This window comes from Lepisma saccharinum, chromosome 1, assembly GCF_977018435.1.
Source record: "Lepisma saccharinum chromosome 1, izLepSacc3.1, whole genome shotgun sequence".
NCBI classification, from domain to species: Eukaryota; Metazoa; Arthropoda; class Insecta; order Zygentoma; family Lepismatidae; genus Lepisma; species Lepisma saccharinum.
In genome coordinates this window covers 51,029,428-51,050,207 of record NC_139229.1, presented here as the reverse complement: position 1 = coordinate 51,050,207, position 20,780 = coordinate 51,029,428, and the positions used below count along the sequence as shown (strand labels likewise).

The window sequence follows — 20,780 nt, the reverse complement described above, 5'->3', positions numbered from 1 at the left end:
CATATGCAGTTTACTTGAAAGATAATTAGAAACTCACCTAATAAATTTGATCACACACATCGTTGCATTCCATTTCCATTCCTCAACCTTTTATATTTTTCCTGCCACAGCCACCTCTTCCTCACTTTCACTACATTCTTCAATTTCACTCCCCTTCCAAAATCCACATTTTCCTTTTCATCGCTATCGAAAAGCAACTTTTCAATCGCAGAATCATCTACAACATTCTTATGCAACATGTTTGCAAGACGTAACAAATGAAGGTTTGTTTACATGAGAAATTACTGAACAAAACACACTTGAAATGGTATGAAAAACTTAGCAGCACAAACATACACGTCATAGATTTGAAAGATCATACAACCTCTGCCATCTATTGAATGAAAAGGGAACTACATGATGAAAATCGGGAACCCGTCGATTCGACAACTAGGTATGGGAAGCGAACGTCCAGTCAGGCCGTCGATTCGACGACTAGGTAAGCAGATGGGTTAATGCTTCCCAGCGAGATACGATGTGCCAAACATACCTTTGCAACATTGTCAGGTAGCATTTGGCATGGTGTCGTATAGACCCTATCGGTTATCATATTGTGAAATTCGTATGTACATAATGTAATCCTATTTCATAATGTACATGTACAGAAAGTTTCATTGAGATTGCCTAAATATTAAAAGAACTACAGCAAATTGTCGCCCTGTATATTAAGCTTATACTTGACAAATGTAATGGAAAGAGTGTGCTAATATTTGTCGAGATTAGTGCTCATTGTCGCTTACTGCGTTTTAAATCTAAACCAAATACAGAAATGAATAACCTTTGATTTGTGCGATTTAGTATTTTTTTATATGTGTTTGTTATTGATATATTTAGTAGGGATAACTGTATCTGTCATAATAGTGGTGTATTCTTTAATTGATTCTGTAATTACGGATTAAGTGATAGAACAGCCACAGGCTAAACTTTGACCATGAATAAAGAATTTCTAATATAGTACTACAGAGGGACTGTTCTACCCTTCTTTTATTTGTTGTTATTGCAGGTAAAAGACACAACTAGTTTTGTTACATTTTTCAGTTATTTAGGCCAAAAAGTAAAAATCGCTAACATAACTTATTTTAAGATGCTCTTGCTAAAGTACCTTGTGCACTATTAAGAAAACAAAAAAAAAAACTGAATAGCAGACCATCAATTCGTACGCTTGAAGTAGCAACATAAACATGGCTGTCCTATTTTAGTGTAGAAGTAAGTAGTGAAACAGTTGGAGCTAGCACTTAGTACTTCTAGAAAGGTGTTCTAGCAGGAAATCTAGCTCTTTGGGTAAATGGAGTTAAGTGTGCTACTCACCGTTCTACTTCCTCTGCACTCTCCAGAGGTATCCATCCTGCACGAAGCAAGGCCGTTCCATCTTTGATGTTTGCTCCTTGATTCACCAACAGCACCACGGAATCCAAGTGAATCTGGTCCGCCGCAATGTGCAAGGCCGTATCTCCAAAAATTGGTTTGGGTAACAACTGTAAGCAGAGAAACACAAATTGACATTTTAGTTTGCAAAAGTTCAGTACAATATCATATTCATAGAAAAAAGGATGTTTAAGTTTGTTGAGAGACATATGAGGTCAGAGAAAGATCATTTGAGAAGCAAGTTACGCCCTGAGAACACACCTTAATGATTTGATCATCAATTTTTCTTTTTTGAATAGTTATGTTAGTAAAGTTTGGATTTAGGCAACCAAATGTCCATAGCCTTGCATGTTCTTCCGTTTAAGAGTTTTCTATTCTGTGTCTAGAATATTGCAGTACAAGGATGGAAAATTTTAGTGCAATTTTCCTACACTCTTCCTCCTCTCAGTCTACTTCCACATTCACACTGCTTGGGAGTTCACAAACACTATTTCATTTCAACTCTTTCACTAAACTTGCACTGTTACCTGAGTGATTCCTAAATTTTCTCCCATTTATTTATTTATTTAGTAGCCCCCCCCCCCCTCCTTCACACATGTTCGCTATCCCCACTGAGCTTCTTTGCTCTCTTTGCCCAGGCATAGTGTAGGAAAGTTCCCAGATTCCTTATTTGCGCCTCCGCTCCTCTCGGTCTCTCCCTTCTAATAACGGTTGTCATTATATTCTCAATGATAGCTTCATTTACTTCCCTGATATATCTTTGTCGTGCCTTTCCTGTTTTTTTGCACTGGAGGAAAATGTGAAATTTCGTCTCGTCTTCACCGGATAGCGGACATTCTATGCTCGTATCCTCCCATTTTAGTTTAACTTGTGTCCATCTTCCCAGTCTGAACCAGGCCAATCCTGACCTTTATTTTGCCCCACACAAATCCGTGTAGTTCATCCCTCCCCATTCTTGATCCTTATCCACTATTTTCGCTGATGTTAATGATATTTTTGCACCGCATTCTGTCAAAATTTTCTGATTGTTAATGTATTCCAGTCTGGCACACATGACCCCTAGCATCTGCACATCAATTCTACATTCTACTCCCTTTTTCCACACCCATCCCAGCCCTATACCGTATAATTCAGTCTTAATCTTTGCTACCCATTGCCTCCCATTACCCCAACTTATCTGTGATTGTACACACAGTTTCTTCAAATTCTATTATTCTTAAACTATCTATGACCTTTTCTATTACAATCTAATAGTGTGTTTCTGTCGTACACATATATTCAACGTTCCAAGAAGAAATTGATAGTTATGGGGATGTTGGTTGTGCCTTAGGGTAGCTGGGTTGATGCTGGTCCTGTGTTTTAGCATAGGGACAACCAGAGGACAAGTTTAATTAATTAATTTTCGGGACGTTGATGCAGTGGTTTTCTAGAAACATCCTTTCTCAATATTTAGTTAAAATTTGATTTTTTTTTTGTCGACTCCTTCTCGAGATAATCGTGACCAAATACCCCCAAAACCTCATAAGCTTACTTGGAAAATGCTCAGACCTTCGCCATGGTAGGAGATTGCCTTAAAAGCTACCACAGATCTAGCAGACGAGAATGTATGTATAAGGTTAGAATAGTGGTAAGTGCCTTTGGGGGAAAGAGAGAAGCTGCAGCAGTTTAAATGCAAAGTTGGAAGTGATAACAACTCGGGCAGGTCTCCTGCACCTTGGTCTGTTGCATCTAAAACAGGAGGGTGGTGTGTGTGTGTGTGGCAGCAAGATATTTCTGGGAATTGTGAATCTCGTCTGAAGAGGAACTTGCTAGACGGTGGAGACATTACATCTATTATGTATTTTTGATATAATAGATTTTGCCTTGATCAGTGTTTGAGTGTTTAATTAAACACGGAAACAAGGCTCAACATTGTTACCAGAGGAAATAAATACTTTGGACGTGACCTTGAGCAATTTATTGTTATTTATGTTTCGTGATGCATATACACGTGGGATGTAACTTTAAAAGTGGCAAAGCTGCTGTAGGAACACCATGTAATGGAACAAGAATAAGTTGCTTTACCACATGTTAGGGAAATATCTACCTTACTTCAGAACAAATGGATTCTCCCTTCCCAAGTCACATGCATGCACAGTAAAAACCCCATAAGCCTCTTTCAGACCTTGTTGACACTGTTATGCTGTACGATCTCTGGCACATTCAACCTTTATCCAACACTGCTGTTCTTGTTTTGGAAGGAAGTTGCTAACTGGGCCCCTGCAGTTCCAAGAAGGCAATTTGAGGGTTCTGAGCTAATTGACTTTGTTAAAGAGGGTACAAAGGGCAAAGTTCCCCATGCTTCCAAAGCATGTCATCTGTGAATCTGAAACCAGTCCTCTGGCTCAGAAATGCAGGCAAACCATGGGATGTACAAATTTTTATTTGTATAGTAAGTATTTACTGTATTGTTCCATTTGTATGCACACACACACGCAAGCAAGCAAATGCTAGGCTTTGCTTTGCTTCCCCTTGTAAACTATTTCAAGTTTTTTTTTTTTTTTGTTCTTTTTTCCCCACCAGCAAGCAATGATTTTTTGTTGCGTCTAAGATTGGAGGATCCTTTTCTTGCACAGTGCTTCGAACGAAGTCTTTGTATTTTATGTACTTTTTTTTGGCATTTCTCTCCTCTGTTTTTTCTTGTTACGTGTTATGAGAAGACCTTGTAATGCTTCACTTCAAATTTTGTAAACATTTTTGTATGAATTCCAGCCACTTCAGCAGTTTTATTTACAACCCAAGTAACTCTTTGTTTCAGGATTTTTTATCTTTAAGTATTCAAAAATATTTATTATAATTTGCCTCCTTTAGTGGCCGCAGTGGTTCAGTCGGTAACGCGTCTGACTACCATGCTCAAGGTCCCAGGTTCGATCCCCGGCAAGTTCCAATTCAGGAATTTTCTAACGTTGCAAGCGGCCCCGGCACCCACCCAGCATCAAATAACATGGGTACCTGGGGGTAAAGGGGGTCAGGGGCGTGATGCTGATCACATCACCCCCACTCATGACCGGATCAAGAAAGTGTGGGGCGTTACCCCCACACCCCCTATACGCCTTCATGGCGTGGTGCTAAGCACAGGGGAGCACTTTACCTTTACCTCATTTATTTTTAAGACTACTTTCTTGTTAAAAATATTACAATTCGCCATTTTCCTCTTGCAAAATAATAATAATAAAATAACTCCTTAAAGAGAAAAAAACTTCCGATACCACCGATACTTTCCCGTCATTTTGATCTTTCACAGGCCAGGCGACACTTTCGCGGAGTCTAATCATCCTGGAAATTATGCAAAAGTCAAACTTTCTTTTTACTTTGCACCAATTTTGCACAAAAAAACGTATTTTGTGACATAACATTTATTTTAATATTCTGGTGTAATTCTTGAATATTCTAAATCAAATTTCTTGGTAATTTGATGCATATAATTGGAAAAGAATATTTACACACCAATATTGATCAATATTTTGAAGACATTTTAATTATTGCAATTCTCAAGTATCGGCATCGGTTCAAGATGGTATCGACTCAACCCTAAAGAAAACACTGAAAGAAAGAAAGTATGCACACACACAAATAAACCACTCACTTGACACCTAAAGATGCCTGCCGACAAAAACTTTCCCTTTTCCAAAAGCATGTTGTAATGGAGCATTAGCCTGCAGGCTCTTTTAGCCTCCCAAATCACACAAAAAACAAGAAATGATTATCTCTTTGTACAATGATCCAAATTGTAAGAGAAACGATAGAACATCATAACATTCCATTTGCTATGCTCAATGTATATTCATTGTTTTCTCTTCAAATCTTAATGAATTTCCTTCTGGCAAAAGCAGTCTCAATTTGGGGAGATAAACTCTTAACTTGGGAGTACCAATAGTGACAACAGTATGCCAATGCCCGTAGCGGAGTGGTTAACACATCGTTCTACGACTCGAGGGGTCTCAGGTTTGAATCCCGGAAGGTGCATGGATGTTTGTGAGTAACCAATCATCACTCATCCCCATCTTCGCAAATTAGCCAATAGTGGCAAAAAAGTGAAGTAAAATAAAGCAAATCAATCAATCAATCAAGTGACAGTACTTCAGGGATTCTTGTATTGTATTGTAATCATGAATTGACTTAGCCAGAATACACAACTATAAGGAAGTACCTGCTCTTTCATGGAAATTGACCTCTGATCACTTGCATGGGAAACTGGTAGATTGCTGCTTGAAGTACAGTGGGATGCATGAAAATTACTAAACAAATTGTCCATTGCTAGCATCATACATAGTTTTAAGGAATGAAATTATACTGATGCTGTTTCACAAGTTATCAACCACTGCATTGGCAATTTTTTTCATTCTTGAAGTTTGCATTGCATAAAACCAAGTGAATGTATTCACCCTAGTGTACCATTGTAACCATACATTGTGAATGGTCTTAATATAATTATAACTTTACATGTGCTGAAAGACTAACTATATCTTGAGAACCAGAAATTTGAACCTTAGAAATGATCCAAAATACTACATACTAATAATAACATTTCTTTTTGTTTCTCCCATTAGGTATCATACATGGAATTGATGTTGAAACAAAACAAGTGCATCTTGTTACACCTTTGACCGCAGAGGAACTGCAACCTGTGAATTGCTTAATGATGGGTGCAATTGGTGTTCCACCATGTCTTTCACTGTCTAGGACTTCTCGATCTAAACCCCAGAAAGAAAGGCCGATTAAAATATCTGTTCGCTAGAAAATTAAACCAACTTTTATATGATGTACATATCATAACAATAAAGATGAATTTTTAATGAAGAATCGTTACGTCTATGCATTTTTAGCTTGTAAAAACTGATGGTGCATTCGCCAGCCGAGAATAAGCTTTGTAAAAAATTGACTAATACAGGTTTCAGTTATTTATTTATATGTACATAATGGCAACAACATTGAAGAGATTTTTCTTAGCACAATCTGAATCTTCAGTTCGTTGTACAGTTGTGCAAACCATCCTTGTACACAAATGGATAAAATTAAATTTCTTACTCTCATAGTCTGAACTATTTTTAGGTAGAGAATTTGTGATCAGCACTTGGCTTGGACCACCTTCACTCCAGATTCCATGCGTACCATACATAGATAACCCCTTTTTTAAAAAAAACAAGAAAAAACATATTACCCAAAATCACCCTGCCCAGGAATTGAATCAGAATCTACTGTACTTTGGAAAGCATACAAACTTAAGGCTCAGTTGGACCTTTTGCTGATGCCAAGGCAGCTGTTTCCGAATTTTCCTCTCCTTTTTTTTAAAAAAAAAAATTGTAATATTCCAAAGTCTAAAAAAATATGCTTAGAATTCCTTCTAGAGAATTTATGTGAATCTTCATGGGGTTTTACAGGGTGATTTCCTCACTAGAGGCCCCAAACTTTTGTCTATAAAACTGCCATTTACTTTTTTGGCACATGATAGAAAAGAACGATGACATATCTGGAATACGATCATTAGTCGTCATAATATTCGCCTCCTGAGTCGACAGCTCTCTGCCACCTGTCAACCAGTTTTTGAGCACTTGTGTTCAAAGAAAGCTGTAGTTTTTGATGAGAAAAACTTGTCCACTGTTCTCTACAAGTCCTCCATGTTTCGCAATGTTTTTCCATCAAGATATTTTTGGAGACTGCGAGACAGACTGAAATCTGTAGGTGCAAGTTTGGTGAAGAAGGTGGGTGGGTATTTTCTCCCAATCAAATTCATGTAATTTCTCACAGGTGTTCCTTGCTGTGGTTGGCCAGGCATCATTTCCATGATCAGCACACCCTTACCAGTTCAGGGCATTTGTCCAGCAATGCAACCTGTATCTGTTCACACTGCTGACAGTAGACCTGTGCTCTAATTGTTTGGTTCAGTGGAATGAATTCAAAATGGATGATACCATGCATATCCCACCGATCACTGTGTGGCTGGAGCTCATGTTTTGCACTGTCCCCACCACACTTTCTTTAGCACTGACTGACATTTGCATTTATTGTTGTGGTGGAAATAGCAATCAGGGAACTGAATGAGATCCACATTCATCAAGCCAATCTTTTCTCAAGAGCCAAGAAACTTAAGGATAGGGTGAGAGAAAGTGAAGAAGAAACACAGCCAAAGGAGATATGTTCATCAACACCCAATTCAGAAACACCAGAGATTTCTGATTATGATCAAGCCAAGAGTAGAAGAGGAGAAAAACAGCTAGAACAAAATGAAGACCGTTACCACAGAAAGTTTAACCCAGATTTCTGTGAAGAGCCAGAACTAAGTTTCTGGACATCGGAGGTTAACTTACAAAATCAGGAAAGTAAATTTCCGTGAAAGGAGGTAGAAAACCTGTAGTGTTTTCTGAAAGCAGTATGCATCTACTGAAACAAGGCAAAGAGAATGAACATGTTGAGGAATAGATGCTATAGAAAAGTAAAAATACTGTTGGGAGGTACATGCATGGAGCAATCCATGGAGTTCTCTAACTGATAATGTTTCCAGAAATATGAATAAAATGTACTCTCCCTTTCTTCAGGAAAGCAACATCTTCACAAATAACAAGGTGGGCCAAACACTAGCTTCAATGGAGACAATACAATGAGCTTGTCCAACAAATTTTGGTGCAAAGGTGGCTGATAACCAAGAAGCGACAATCAGTGCCGAGTCATCACTCCATGATACATTGTTTCCAACCTGACAAATTTGAGGGATTAAAGGGAAGTATAAAAAGACAAAAGGAAGGAAATGCAAAGCAAATTGTAGCAAAAGCTTATCCCTGATGTATTTTACTGCTATTGTTTGAGTGCATCGTTTCTGAAATGCAACTACATTTCTGCTCCATAGAGAGTTAAATTTTCCCTTCCCCAATAAATCTTTGTTTTCAAGTCATTTTGTTCATTCTGCAAGATTTTTCCACTAAGTTAAATACAGGTTGCCTAGTGTCAGCAGGGTCCAAATTATGAGGGTTGACATGGCTGACATCGAGCAAGCAAAAACTTTATTTGAGGAGGATGAGGGGAGAGAGGATGGGCACAGTGATTCCATGAAATGTATGGAGCATTATACTTATTACAGGACTCTCGTGAAAGTAAATTTATAGATTGTCTGCAAAGAAATATAATTAGTAATATCTTTCATTGTTCACTTCGCTCTCAATATACATGTAAGTGTTTCTAATAAGTATAATATTACAACTTATTGCTCAAAAACTGAGTTTATGTATGGATATGATTTGTTAATAATTATATACAGGATAAGATATAAATAATTACTAATACTATGTGAAGAAGTGTTTTGAAAATCCAGAATGGTTAATTTCCGAAAATATGTTTGGCTTCTTGAGCGATAGAAATTATTTGTAGTTTTAATTAATAATCACAATTAATGAATTGAAGCCAGAAGTTTTTATTTGAACACAGTATCTACCTCCCAGTCGGTTTGGGAAAATTTCGTGCCTCAAATACATATTGAGATATCAAACAAATGGCTTGTTATTTTTTATTTTTTAATTCTTGATTTCCACAAAGAAACATAATTGGAAATATGTTCATTAACATTTAGCACACAAGAGAGACAGATCTATTCAGGAAGGAATGTTTGCTTTAGCAGCTTTACAAATAAAGCAAGAAATTTCAACGCTGTTGAACATTGATCCCATCATAGATTCGTTTTGCACTGCAAACCAAGAAACGACATTCCTTGTTAGTTTGTAGTATGTAACTTTCACTAAACTCTGTTTACCCAAATTTATTGCCTCGGTTTCAAGATATAAAAATTGTTATAAAGGTAAGCTTACACACTAATGTACCAATAGTGCACAGAAGAGAGAATACAGATTTAAAAATATATCCCGTGTATAAATCCTGTAATTTACAATAGGATATTATAACCTTCGCTGTACTGTTTTGTACATGCCTCAGCAGCAGTGATTTTTCAAAAATCTACCCTGTAAAAGTGCTAAGCTGATTTCGTAAATTCTGGAATAGACAGACGTATGTATATGATTTCACCTATACGTTGGGAGAATCCTCTTGATGATGGCATTCCTGGTCATGTTATATAAAAGTAGTAGTTTTGTCTCTCTTGTAAACTTAGTTTTTATGTCCAATGTCTAGACAGCCACAAATGCAATACAGGGAATCTCCAGAATCTATAGGAGAAATCCTCTACAGAATAATTTATCAGTGTGAGCGAATTCAGCTTAACACTTCTACAAGGGAGAGAGAGAGTTTTGATTTTTAAGAAAGTTGCTGAGGCAAGCACAAAGTACAATTCATTAATGAAACTGCTGTAAAGTAAGGTGAAGTGCCCAAATTTCGGATACCACAATATTTCAACCCAGAGCAGCAGCACCGAAGTGCAGAGGATACAAACTGACACGTTTGTAGGTCCACCAGTTTCATCCTTGTTTTTTTTACTTTGTGGCTGTAATTTTGTGCTTTTCACAGGATTTGTTAAATGTATTTCAAATAATTCACAATTAAACGTACTATACTTTGATCTGGCCAAAGCTTTCGATACTGTTAGTCATCGTCTTCCGATTCACAAATTATGTAATCGATTCAACATCTATGGCAAATTTCTAATCTTGCTCACAGATTACCTTAGCAATTGACAACAACATGTCATTCTTCCAGGAACTGTATCTAACTTCCTGTTCTTCCTGAAGTTCCACATGGTAGTGTTCTAGGTCCTCCCTCTATATTCATATTCGTCAACGACCTTTCCGATCATCTCACTGCTCCCTCTAGTAATCACCTTCTTTTTGCAGATGACTGTAACATTTTCAGAGAAATCCCACTTTCAACGATACTCATTTCCTACAGAATGACATAAAAACATTTACTTCCTGGTGTCTGACATGGAACCTTACATTACATCCTGAAAAGTATACTACTCTCACCATCTCTCTAAAGAAAGAACCTGTTCAAGTCTTTTTGCTCCATCTCTGGCAATAAAATCAAAACAGTATCCCCTCACAAAGACCTATGCATTGTTTTCAACCAAAAGCTCTCATTTGAAGAACTTATTATGGGCACCATAAAAAAGGTTTACTGTATCGTTTCACTGAAATTAGTGATATCTCAGCCCTCACCTTAAACTTCAAGTGATTCATTTCCCCCAAATTAGCATAATTTTCTCCCATCTAGTCCATGGCGTGTGCCACTCAGCACTCTAGATTTGATTCAGTCTTTCACTTTTTCCTAGCTATAGTTTGTTACAGAGTTCCCTCATAAACACAATATTTCATCTCTGCGTCTCTTGTCCTTACTGCATATCAGTGCTGTTTGCAGCATTTGCAGAAGCACTTCAATTATTTACATAAAATTGTCAATTTCAAAATCCGCTGTAACTCACTCCTTGAGGAGTTCCACTTTGTGAATTTGTTATTAATTTTTGGATTATTTTTTCTTCTTTTTTTTATTGTTGACAATTTCATTTCAGTGAAAAATGTCCATGTCCTGTATATGGAATTTTCTCAATAAATAAATAAATAGTAAAAAGTTTATGTTGTTGGACCTCTCACATAAAACTTAAAATTTGGAATTTTCAAAACTGTCGAACCATTTATTCTTCTGATTAAAAAGTAGATTATGAAAAAAAATACATAAACTGAGTTCTGCGTTGTACACTAAATGTGTGGATCTAAAGCAGTTTCTACTTTGGCTATTCTGTTCCAATACTAACTGGCTGAACTTTATTTCTCTTAATAACAAAAAAATATAACAGTTTTTATGCTATTTTGTAAGGTTGTGTATGGTTCGATCCTCCCCTCCTGATGTTTATAATTGTTCTTATACTTACCGAACAGCATTAGACAAGTATAGTCACTATGCACCATACGTACATGTGTTTATGAGACTGACTGCATACAGCTTAAATGTATACACCACACCAACTGCTGATTGGAGGTTGTTGAACATGATGCACTACGATGCTGGAAGTCATATGTTTGAAGGTTTGAACTCATGTCAAGCAGGATTAAAACTTGATTGAAAAGGGAATCTTAATAAACCAGGAACAACACTTGGAAGAGGACAGCAGAAGTGAAAATGGAGGGGTTGGGGATGTGCTGCGATTTCAAGAATATATCTGTTGTATCTTTATAAGGCTTAGAATAATTTTGAAAATGAATTACTAATTTTGATTTCTGAACTTCTATTAATTCAACAATTTTTCCGGCCTTGTCCCCGCATAAAGTGCCTCTGGAACTCACCCAGCGTCAAATCAGTGGGTATCTCAACCTGGGACCAACCCTGGGTGGTAAAGGCGGCTGGAGCGTGGTTCTGATCCCATCCCCTCGAAACTGGCTTATGGCCGAGTACACCAACGCCGATTATTTCGAAGTTCAGATGAGCGGGATCAATTTTGATCCACTCTAAATGAACTTGGTTTAAAGATTTGCACTGCACCAACGAAAACCGACGTTCAAGAGATTCCGCTCAAATGATCCGAGATTAATTTGTAAGGCTATACCTGATTGGTCAGCTAAAACAAATGACAATCGAGAACCCCACCGAATAGTGTGATGTGTTAAAGTATCAACGTGTAGGAGAAGAAAGTAATTCGGGCCGCAAACTTATCTGAATTTGAGAAATGTACTAATCAACCTTGTCGACGAGTACAAGGATGTAGTAGGGTGTAAAGAAATAATAATCTTAAAAAAGAACTGACGGCATAAGACAAAGAATAAGGAGAAAGCATGGAACCTTCTTCTACGGGAATTCAATGCCTTACGAAATGCATTCGCGAGAGAACATCGTACGCTGAACCTCGCCCGCTCAATAAAGATATTTTATTATTATTATTACTGTATTGTGGTAAGTATTTGAATTTTTCATTTCTTAATTCTTATATATTTATATTGTCGTGTCGTGTAAATAGCCAGTAACATGTATTTTCGTAAATTTATTCAATTACACATGTTTTGTGTCTGGGATAGAAAGTACAGTATTTAGAAACATTTCGACTTTGCACCACAAATTATTATTATTATTTTGGCAGTTTTTAGATTACTTTACACATTTCTCGAATTATCAGCATTGTACAGCCAACATCTCTAGCGTTTGCACGCCCTCGATATCACTTTCCGCTCTTTTCATATTCAAAAACAACTGCCTGCAGTCGAAGCGTTAGTATCGTGAACCAGGATCAGACACTAAAACGGTGGCGAATGGCCGATCAGAAGATAAACTCGTTTTGATGTTCCTAGATCGCGATCAAGTGTTGAACCGTCTTCGTGCAACGGAATTTATCAGTGATCCTTTCCCGATCCGAGTTTAAAATTTGATTTTCGTTCGTGCACACGGCCACTAGATCGCGATCAAGTGTTGAACCCAGGGTTAGCATGTTTAAAACAAAAGTGTTTAAAACACTTTGTTTTAAACGTTTAAAACACACGGCTTTGTTTTTTTTACAAATCTTTTAAACGTTTAAAACAATGTGTTTTAAACATGTTTTTTAGAAGTGTTTAAAACACATTTTGGTACTTGATACTTTATAATCTATGATATTTTTTTTGTTTGGCAACCCTGTTTTTTAATTGAATCTGTGTCAATTAATCCGTGCTTTATGGGTCTCACTTATCGCACAACACTTGACCAACCTTTTGTTCTGACGTCACGGGAGAAAACTATGCAAAAGGTAGCAAAACTGTAGTGCGACAACAAAGACCCGTGCTTTACTGTAGAAATCGAAACTTCTCAGTTCTTTGTTTCCTACCGTCCTGTAAGTTTGAGACAGGTGGAAGCTGGAAACTAATACCTGAATACGCATTGCGTGATTTTGATCATGACGTGATTTTTATTTCTCTTGCGATACGATTCATTGGTTTGTATAACTGAATGAAGCGCAGATGGTTACTTTTGGTAACATAATTTTGTACTTGGAAAGATAAATTGATCTGGAGAATTTATTATGACACTGCAGGTTGTTTTCTGCTATATAAACTGTTCAGGCAGCAGGAAATATTTCACCTTGATTTTTTCAGGACGAGGATAGTAATTCAATAATACGTATTTAGTTTCTTGAAATTTAGGTGAATATGAATCCTAACCTACTTCAACAGTGACGGAAAAAGGGGGCTATTACCCCCAACCTTTGTCCCTGCAGTAGAGGTGTGCGGGATCCCGAAAGGTCGGGACCGGGATCGGGGGCAAAACAGGCCCGTAGCTAGAGGGGGGCAGGGGGCAACTGCCCCTCCCTGAGAGCCTGCTTTGGCACATCTGTGAAAAATACAGAACACATTCCTACCTGAAATTCTCAATAATCTTTACAATTATATCATGTGTTACTCTAGCAACATAACAAAGACACTTATTGGTTTTGTGATTTATTAGGGTGTGTGGGATTCCGTATAATGTCGTATCATGATTGGGGGGAGGGGGGAATTCCTTTCCAAATTCAGACTTCGGAAAATGATTTCGCAATTTTCAGTATCTAGAAGAGTTGTGACATTTTGAGTAGTCTTGTATTAAAAGTGCGTATAGGTGTCGGATGTTTTTTTTGGGATGTGTTGCTATGAACTTGGAACTGCTTAAATTTTTGCTTCATGTGATAGAGAGAGGGAGCGGATATTTGAGTTTTGTTACGTATCGTTGCATTTCTGCCACTTCTAGCTAATGGCAACAATGACTGATGACGTGAAATTGATGAAGAGACACTCACAAACAGTGCCGAAACCACAGGGGGGCATGGGGCATTGCCCCCCACCTTGGACGGAAGTCCATTCTATGGGAAGCAAACATTGAAGTAAAAAAACAAGACTAGGAGAATCTAAGAATAGCAGGAAAATTGGATACTCATGATGGAATTAGTTTTTACGTGTTCCTTGCATTTTTCTTACAGACGGCCAAGGGAACTTGCAACGGGGAATAGCCCCCCTCCATTTCAAATTTTATACAAATAACAATACATTTCGTAAAATGTCCTTGCTCACTTCGCTCGCAATATCTGCTATTCTTATAGTCCAAGTTCACGGCCATAGCTATGGGGCGGCGGGAGTCGGCCCTGGGAGCCAAATGATCTATAGTAAAAAAAAATGTTAATGAGAATGCCATGGCACCCCGTAAAGTTATTTGCGCCCTATTAAAACAATTTCTTTCTATGAAATTTAATATGAAATATTAAAGATGACACTGTAATCCAAGAAGTCATTGATCAGTCAAGGGATTCCTATTTGTTTGTCAGGTGTCAAAACATGTATTTCAACTATAATATAATACAATTCACACAATATTTTGCAAAATGGTTAACGTAACCAGTAGGCAAACATTGTCTGTAGTGATGCAAGAGTCTCCCCTTTGAAGGAAATAGAGTCCGTGGTGGACTAAGGGGCCCATGCTTTAATGTTTTAGCAAGTACATAAAATGTATTACAAATTTTTACACAATTCATCAAAGTGTAGATAATATGTAACCATTATTATTTAATTAATTCGATTTTTCTTACATAACAGAATACAATGGTGTTGTTGGATTCACATTAGATACCTTTGTGAGTAAAAATCTTGCATCCTGGAAACCAGAGGGAATCATTATGAAGCATGATTTATAAAGGGCTCCCTTAATCAGTTTTGCAGAGAGGCCCAAAGCTGTTGGTACATGATAATCATCTATTAACATTATCGACCTGTAGATATCAAGTTGATACAGTCTCTATTAGCTTATTTATGTTCAACTTTATATTCTTTGAAGTAGCGTGTCCAGGATTTTCGAAAGGGAGGGGTTATGTCTACATTTTTAAGTAGTCATTCCTCATTTTGCCATATTTTCCTGCCTTTGACATTATTTTTTTAAAAATATTGGACCAAAAGGGAGAGGTATAACTCCCACTAGTCCCCCCTTAGGCACGCCACTGATTCCTTGACAATCGGGAAAGATCATTATCGAAATGTTTCTATTTGATGCTGCTCCAAGTTTTTATTGATCGTTGCAGTTTCAAGATATCATCCACTTATCTCTTTTGGGGGAGGGGGCAAGTGCCTCTGTGTACCCTGCCTATATCTGCCAATGTGACACAATATATTAGAAATTACCCCCTCTAGGATTGACTTCGCCCCCCCCCCTACATCGCATTCCTGGCTACGTGCCTGGGGCAAAAATTCCCGGCCCGATCGCGAGTTCGGGAAATGACTTCCCGACTTTTCGGGTTCCCAAGCAGTCGGGAAATACCGAATGGTCATTTTAAAAAGTCGCCAATTCTCGACGTTTTCTGCATTGTAAATGTCTGGAACTTATTGGAAATTGTTAGTTTTGTACCAGAAGTGCAAAAACAAGCACTTAAGATGGAAATTACATGTAGAATTCGAGATTTCAAGAGCTTTGGGAAAATTCGAACATATTCCGTCCCGAAAATTTCCCGACTTTGTCGGGAAATTGAGAATTTTCCCCGTCCCGAATGTCGGGATTTAAAGAATTTCCCGTCCCGACCCAAAAAATTGTGTCCCGCACACCCTGCAGTATGGTAAACCTTATCTCCAAAGGTAAATAAACTCTCCTTGCCGCCGCTACACTCATAAAAATGAGTATTTTTTTCTTTAACGACTTTATCTATAATTTACTGGGAAAAGGTTGACTTTCTTTTGTTTAAAACATGTTTTTTTAACCCATGTTTAAAACAAAAAAAATCATGTTTTAAACAAAAAAAACGGTTTGTTTTGTTCTTTTTTAAAAAAAACACAAATTTTGCCAACCCTGGTTGAACCGTCTTCGTGCAATGGAATTTTCCAGTGTTCCTGTCCCGATCCGATTTTAAAATTTGATCTTCGTTCGTGCACACGGCCATTAGATCGAGAATGTGTTGAGCCCTACCCCCCACATCCCCTAAATGTGCCTTCATGGCATGGTGCTATCTATCACTATCTACATGCTTTATTTTACCTTTACCATTAATCCAACTTGCCAGAAGTTTTTGGGGGTCGAACCCCCAAACCCTCCTCAAAATACGGCTATGGTTGATTGAATGAATTAAAATTGTTGGGTTCGTCGGCACATATGACCATTTTGCCATGGATGGAATAGCATATGGATTTGCGCTTATCAAGGTCAAGGTGTTATCATGTCGGTGATATAGTCGCGGACCCAGATCTCATTTTTTAAAATAGATCTCCTGTCATAGCAGGAACCCTAATAATAATCATCAAAGAGATATCATCATCCTTCGCTGTTTCCTTCCTGGATTATACTTGGAGACAATCTCCGACTTTTAAAAATGTGACCTGGCAGCACTGGACAGACTAGAAGAAGATTGAATCGCGGAGAGCGTAAGTATCGAGTGTAACTTATCACACAAGACTCAAATAACGTTTTGCTGAAACCCCACCCTCCGTCTTCTGCGGAATTCCTTCGATGTTAGGTTAAGCTTGTTAGATTTAGTTCTCTTAGTATGTATACACTAAATTTTTTCTGGACTTGACTTTAGCGAAAAGGAATTATTTATGCTAACATGCTTAAACTAACAACAACAACATTTTATTACCTAACGTCAGAATGCGAAAGGCGGGATTTGATTAAAAAGGTTGCTTTAGTTTTGTGCAATAATTGAGAGGCAAGTACGCATGCTGAAATCCGTGAACCAATCTGTGGCGTGAACACGTTGTTTCAAATGTTATTTCAGATTCGGATGATCAAGTTTAGTTAACGTGTATGTGCTTTTCCATATTTCTAAATATATATCATACTTAATTTGATATGGTGTGGGCAATTTCTGGCTTTGAACAATACACAATTTATATCACGAGGTGTGTATTAGAAATTAGTAGGGTGAGCGACAGTAGTTGACCGAATTTATGGAACCATGGTTTTGTAGTATTTTTTTCCTTAGTATGTAAGTTTGAATTCTGATTTCTTGTTCATTGTACAGCTTGAAGTTTTAAATGCATAATGAATATGTAGTTTTCATCCCGTACATTTCACATAACCTGACAGGCTAAAACATTTGCCGCCGACTTAAAAATCAGTGAGCGACACTCGAACTAATCACAACAATTTAATAATGAACTTGTCAAAATATACAAGAACATATTTGAAGGGAGTGACCAAATGGATACACCATGAGAGCGCCAATTACCAAATGTAGAAATATGTTTTCACTGTCATTTCACTTGACGTTGTCCAGTTTCTGTCAAATTTTTCCTCACTGCTCCCACCGTCACGCCCCAATGGAAATCTTCATATTCATTAGTTTATGCTTGCATATCTGGAAAGGATGCTGGCCTAGTATCAGAAGTTTGGAGAATCGAGTATCATAAAATAATAATTTACCAGTTTGTAAACACTGTCCTGCATTCCTTGTGTTTGGATTATGAGGGTTCTCTCTCTCTCTCTCTCTCTTTTTTGTTTGTTCAAATACTAGGTTTTTTCATGAAGCATGTAATTTTCTGTGATGGGTTATGAATCAAAATTCTGATTAGTGTTTTTACCTGTAATGTTTTCAAATTTCACATTACGTGTGGCATGTGTTACAGTGATGTTGGATGCCAAATAATAATTTGTTGTTTTACTGTGTACACTTTTAGATGGAACATGAGTTTAGCCCGTGCTATTGCTTTGTTGCCACTAACTGCTAGCAAAAGGGAAAAACAGGGATTTTGCAGTGTCCAGTTTTCAAGTTTTTTTAAATTTTTTTTTTAATATAATGCATTCACAGTATATTTGAGTAGTGAATATTTCTACAGAGGATTATAATATATCACTGCAGAATATAAGAACTCACACTGACTCAGGCTTGCTATGTTCGAGAACAGCCATTGTTTTCCCAAGACACAACTCCGCTGTTAACACGGTGGCAACGAAAAAACTGGCGGAGGAAGGAAAATGAAAGGTTAGATGTCTGTGTGTATTGACACGTGTTGTCTCCCAGTGTTTCTTCAGGAAACGATAACTCCAGCTCAGGGGTTTATCCAGGATTTTTCCCTTGGGGGGGGAGGGGGCGCGTGTTGGAAAATTTTGGGGGGTGTAAGCTTGGGTAAGTTAGGTGCATATTTTGGACCGTTTTAAAAATGTTCGCCCTAATTCAATTTGTTCATGGATGTTTCTAGAGATTAACCCCCCCCTCCCTTCCCTTCACGTAACATTTCAGAAGAAAAAAGATGTCAAATACAGGAAAAGATGGAAAATAGATTGATGTTAACATAGAAGTTTAACGTTTTGAGTATTCCTTTCCTTTCGATAATGTTCAGTACTTGATTTAATCAATCGTTAGACAAAACACAAAGGATGACATTAAAGAACACAAAATTTTAACATATTATTACCAGGAATCATTTCATGCAATTCTTAAGCTAGTTATAAAGAAATTAGGAACACTTGCGCAATATTTTAATTGTATTTGTATCGTTCTTGCCGTAGGTGTAACTCGGAGTTCAACTTGGGGGTGCCCAATTGAAATATCAGTGAGAATGCATTGCATGGGTGTGCGTGCACTTGCCTGTCTGAAGTTGTAGTATTAAATACAGATATAATATGACTTAAATAAATTATGACACTGCCAGCGAAGTGAGCAAGAAAATTTTTAGAACTATTTCTTTGCAAACTGGTTATGCATATTATTAGTTAAACATAACGACAGTAGGAGCAATTTTACAATACCGGGAATTTCTCCATTTTGTTTGAAATTCGGCATACTCTCTAAATTAGGGCTCCTAATCACGAATCTGAAGTTAAAATTTGGCGTTCACGTGTCAAACTTGCAAAATAAGAGGGTCAGTCATCGCAACTGACAATGCACAATTGCTCATTATTTATCGCAAGATTTTCTGTTTCGAATGCTTAAAGAACGAAATATATATATTCCTGATATTACTACGACCCTAAAATTTAACTATGTTTCCTAACCTAACCATGTGCCAATGGTTCCTTGGGGCTAGCCATAATTCAGGAATTTCTATACGTGAGCACCAAATTTTAAGTGCAGATTCGTGATTAGGAGACCCAAATTAGTAAGTATCCGAAATTTCAAACAAATTGGAGAAATTCCCTGTATTGTTAAATTATACCCGACAGGATCCCATGATGTTTACTTTTTACAATCTTGCTTTGCTCGTTCGTTGAAGACTTCAATATGAAATTCCTTGACTGATTTCGTTCAAAAGCAATATCAAGTATCTATCAAACGTGCATCCCAACTTCCCACTATATTTAACGTCTTCATGGTCATGTTCTAAATATATCGAGTTTCATTACTTTATTTCAGTTTGTGAATCATCGTTTAAACAGATATTTGAAAACACCAGCAGAATTTGGAACTCACTTGCTACATAGAAGTATTAAAATTATACATACACATTTTCTAACTGTTAGAACAGGAGGGGGCAGGGGGCATGTGATGAGGTAAAGAGGATGCCGAACGAGCAAAGCAAGATTGTAAAGAGTAAACATCATGGGACACTGTCGTTATGTTTAATTAATAATATGGATATGCATTATACCCTTACAAAACTTTGGAAAATGCGCTTGGCGCTTTAGAGAGTTTATTTTTAAAAATACTAAATGAGAGACTCTAGGGAATTAAGAGTCACGTGCCTCTTTGCCTTAAAAGAAAACAAAATAACATGTGCAAATAAACGCTTGGCATGTTAACTGCAAAAGGAAGGCAAGGAATTTTCTCTTCTAAATTGAGGCAATGCTTTATTATCAATTATTTGAAAATTGAGTAGCATTTATTTCACTATTCAACACAAAGAGCACAATGAACCAAACAAATTTTCTCTCTCCACGATTTCCAGCAGGCAGTGGCAAGCGCCGTCGTGTCCTCACTGGTCCGCCTATGGTCAGATATAAATTTGGGACTTAATGTAAATTAAATTTCTTTTATGTTTAATTCCTTACACTCAGGCCCGTAGCCAGGAATTCTTTGTAGGGGGGGCAAAGTCAATCCTAGAGGGGGCAAATTTTTAATATATTGTGTCGCATTGGCAGATATAGCAGGGTACACAGAGGCACTTGACACCTCCCCCAAAAGAGACAAGTAACAGAAAAGGGATGATATCTTGAAACTGCAACGGACAAAAAAAAACTTTGAGCAAGATCAAATGGCATTTTTTGATAATGACCTTTCCAGATTGCCAAAGAATATAAAGTTTAACATCAATAGGCTAATAGGGACTGTCTACTTGATATTTACAGGTTGATAATGTTAATAGGCAATTAATGGGCCTCTCTGCAGAACTGATTAAGGGAGCCCTTTATAAATCATGCTTCATAATGATTCCCTCTAGTTTCCCGAATGCAAGATTTTTCTGCACAAAGGAATCGAACGAGAATCCAATAACACCATTGTGTTGTGTTATGCAAGAAAAATAGAATTAATTAAATAATAATAATATTATTTACACTTC

General features: G+C 37.3%; 2 protein-coding genes across 6 annotated transcripts in view; both read left to right on the top strand.

The window, feature by feature from the left end:
* The window catches only part of LOC145995103 (uncharacterized), an 86,922-nt gene extending 80,684 nt beyond the window's left edge, over window positions 1-6,238 (top strand). For all 4 annotated transcript variants that reach the window (XM_083131650.1, XM_083131640.1, XM_083131646.1 and 1 more), the window contains one exon: window positions 5,994-6,238. In XM_083131650.1, the coding sequence (XP_082987776.1) occupies window positions 5,994-6,181 (188 nt within the window). In that variant the 3' untranslated portion in view covers window positions 6,182-6,238. The remainder of the gene's footprint in view (window positions 1-5,993) is intronic.
* Window positions 6,239-16,988: 10,750 nt separating this feature from the next.
* LOC145995093 (uncharacterized) overlaps window positions 16,989-20,780 on the top strand; it is a 39,166-nt gene continuing 35,374 nt past the window's right edge. Inside the window, exon 1 of one of the 2 annotated variants that reach the window (XM_083131634.1) lies at window positions 16,989-17,086. The gene's annotated coding sequence lies outside the window, so the exon portion shown is untranslated. Of the gene's footprint in view, window positions 17,184-20,780 lie in introns of both variants that reach the window. The other variant, XM_083131629.1, reaches the window with a different exon arrangement.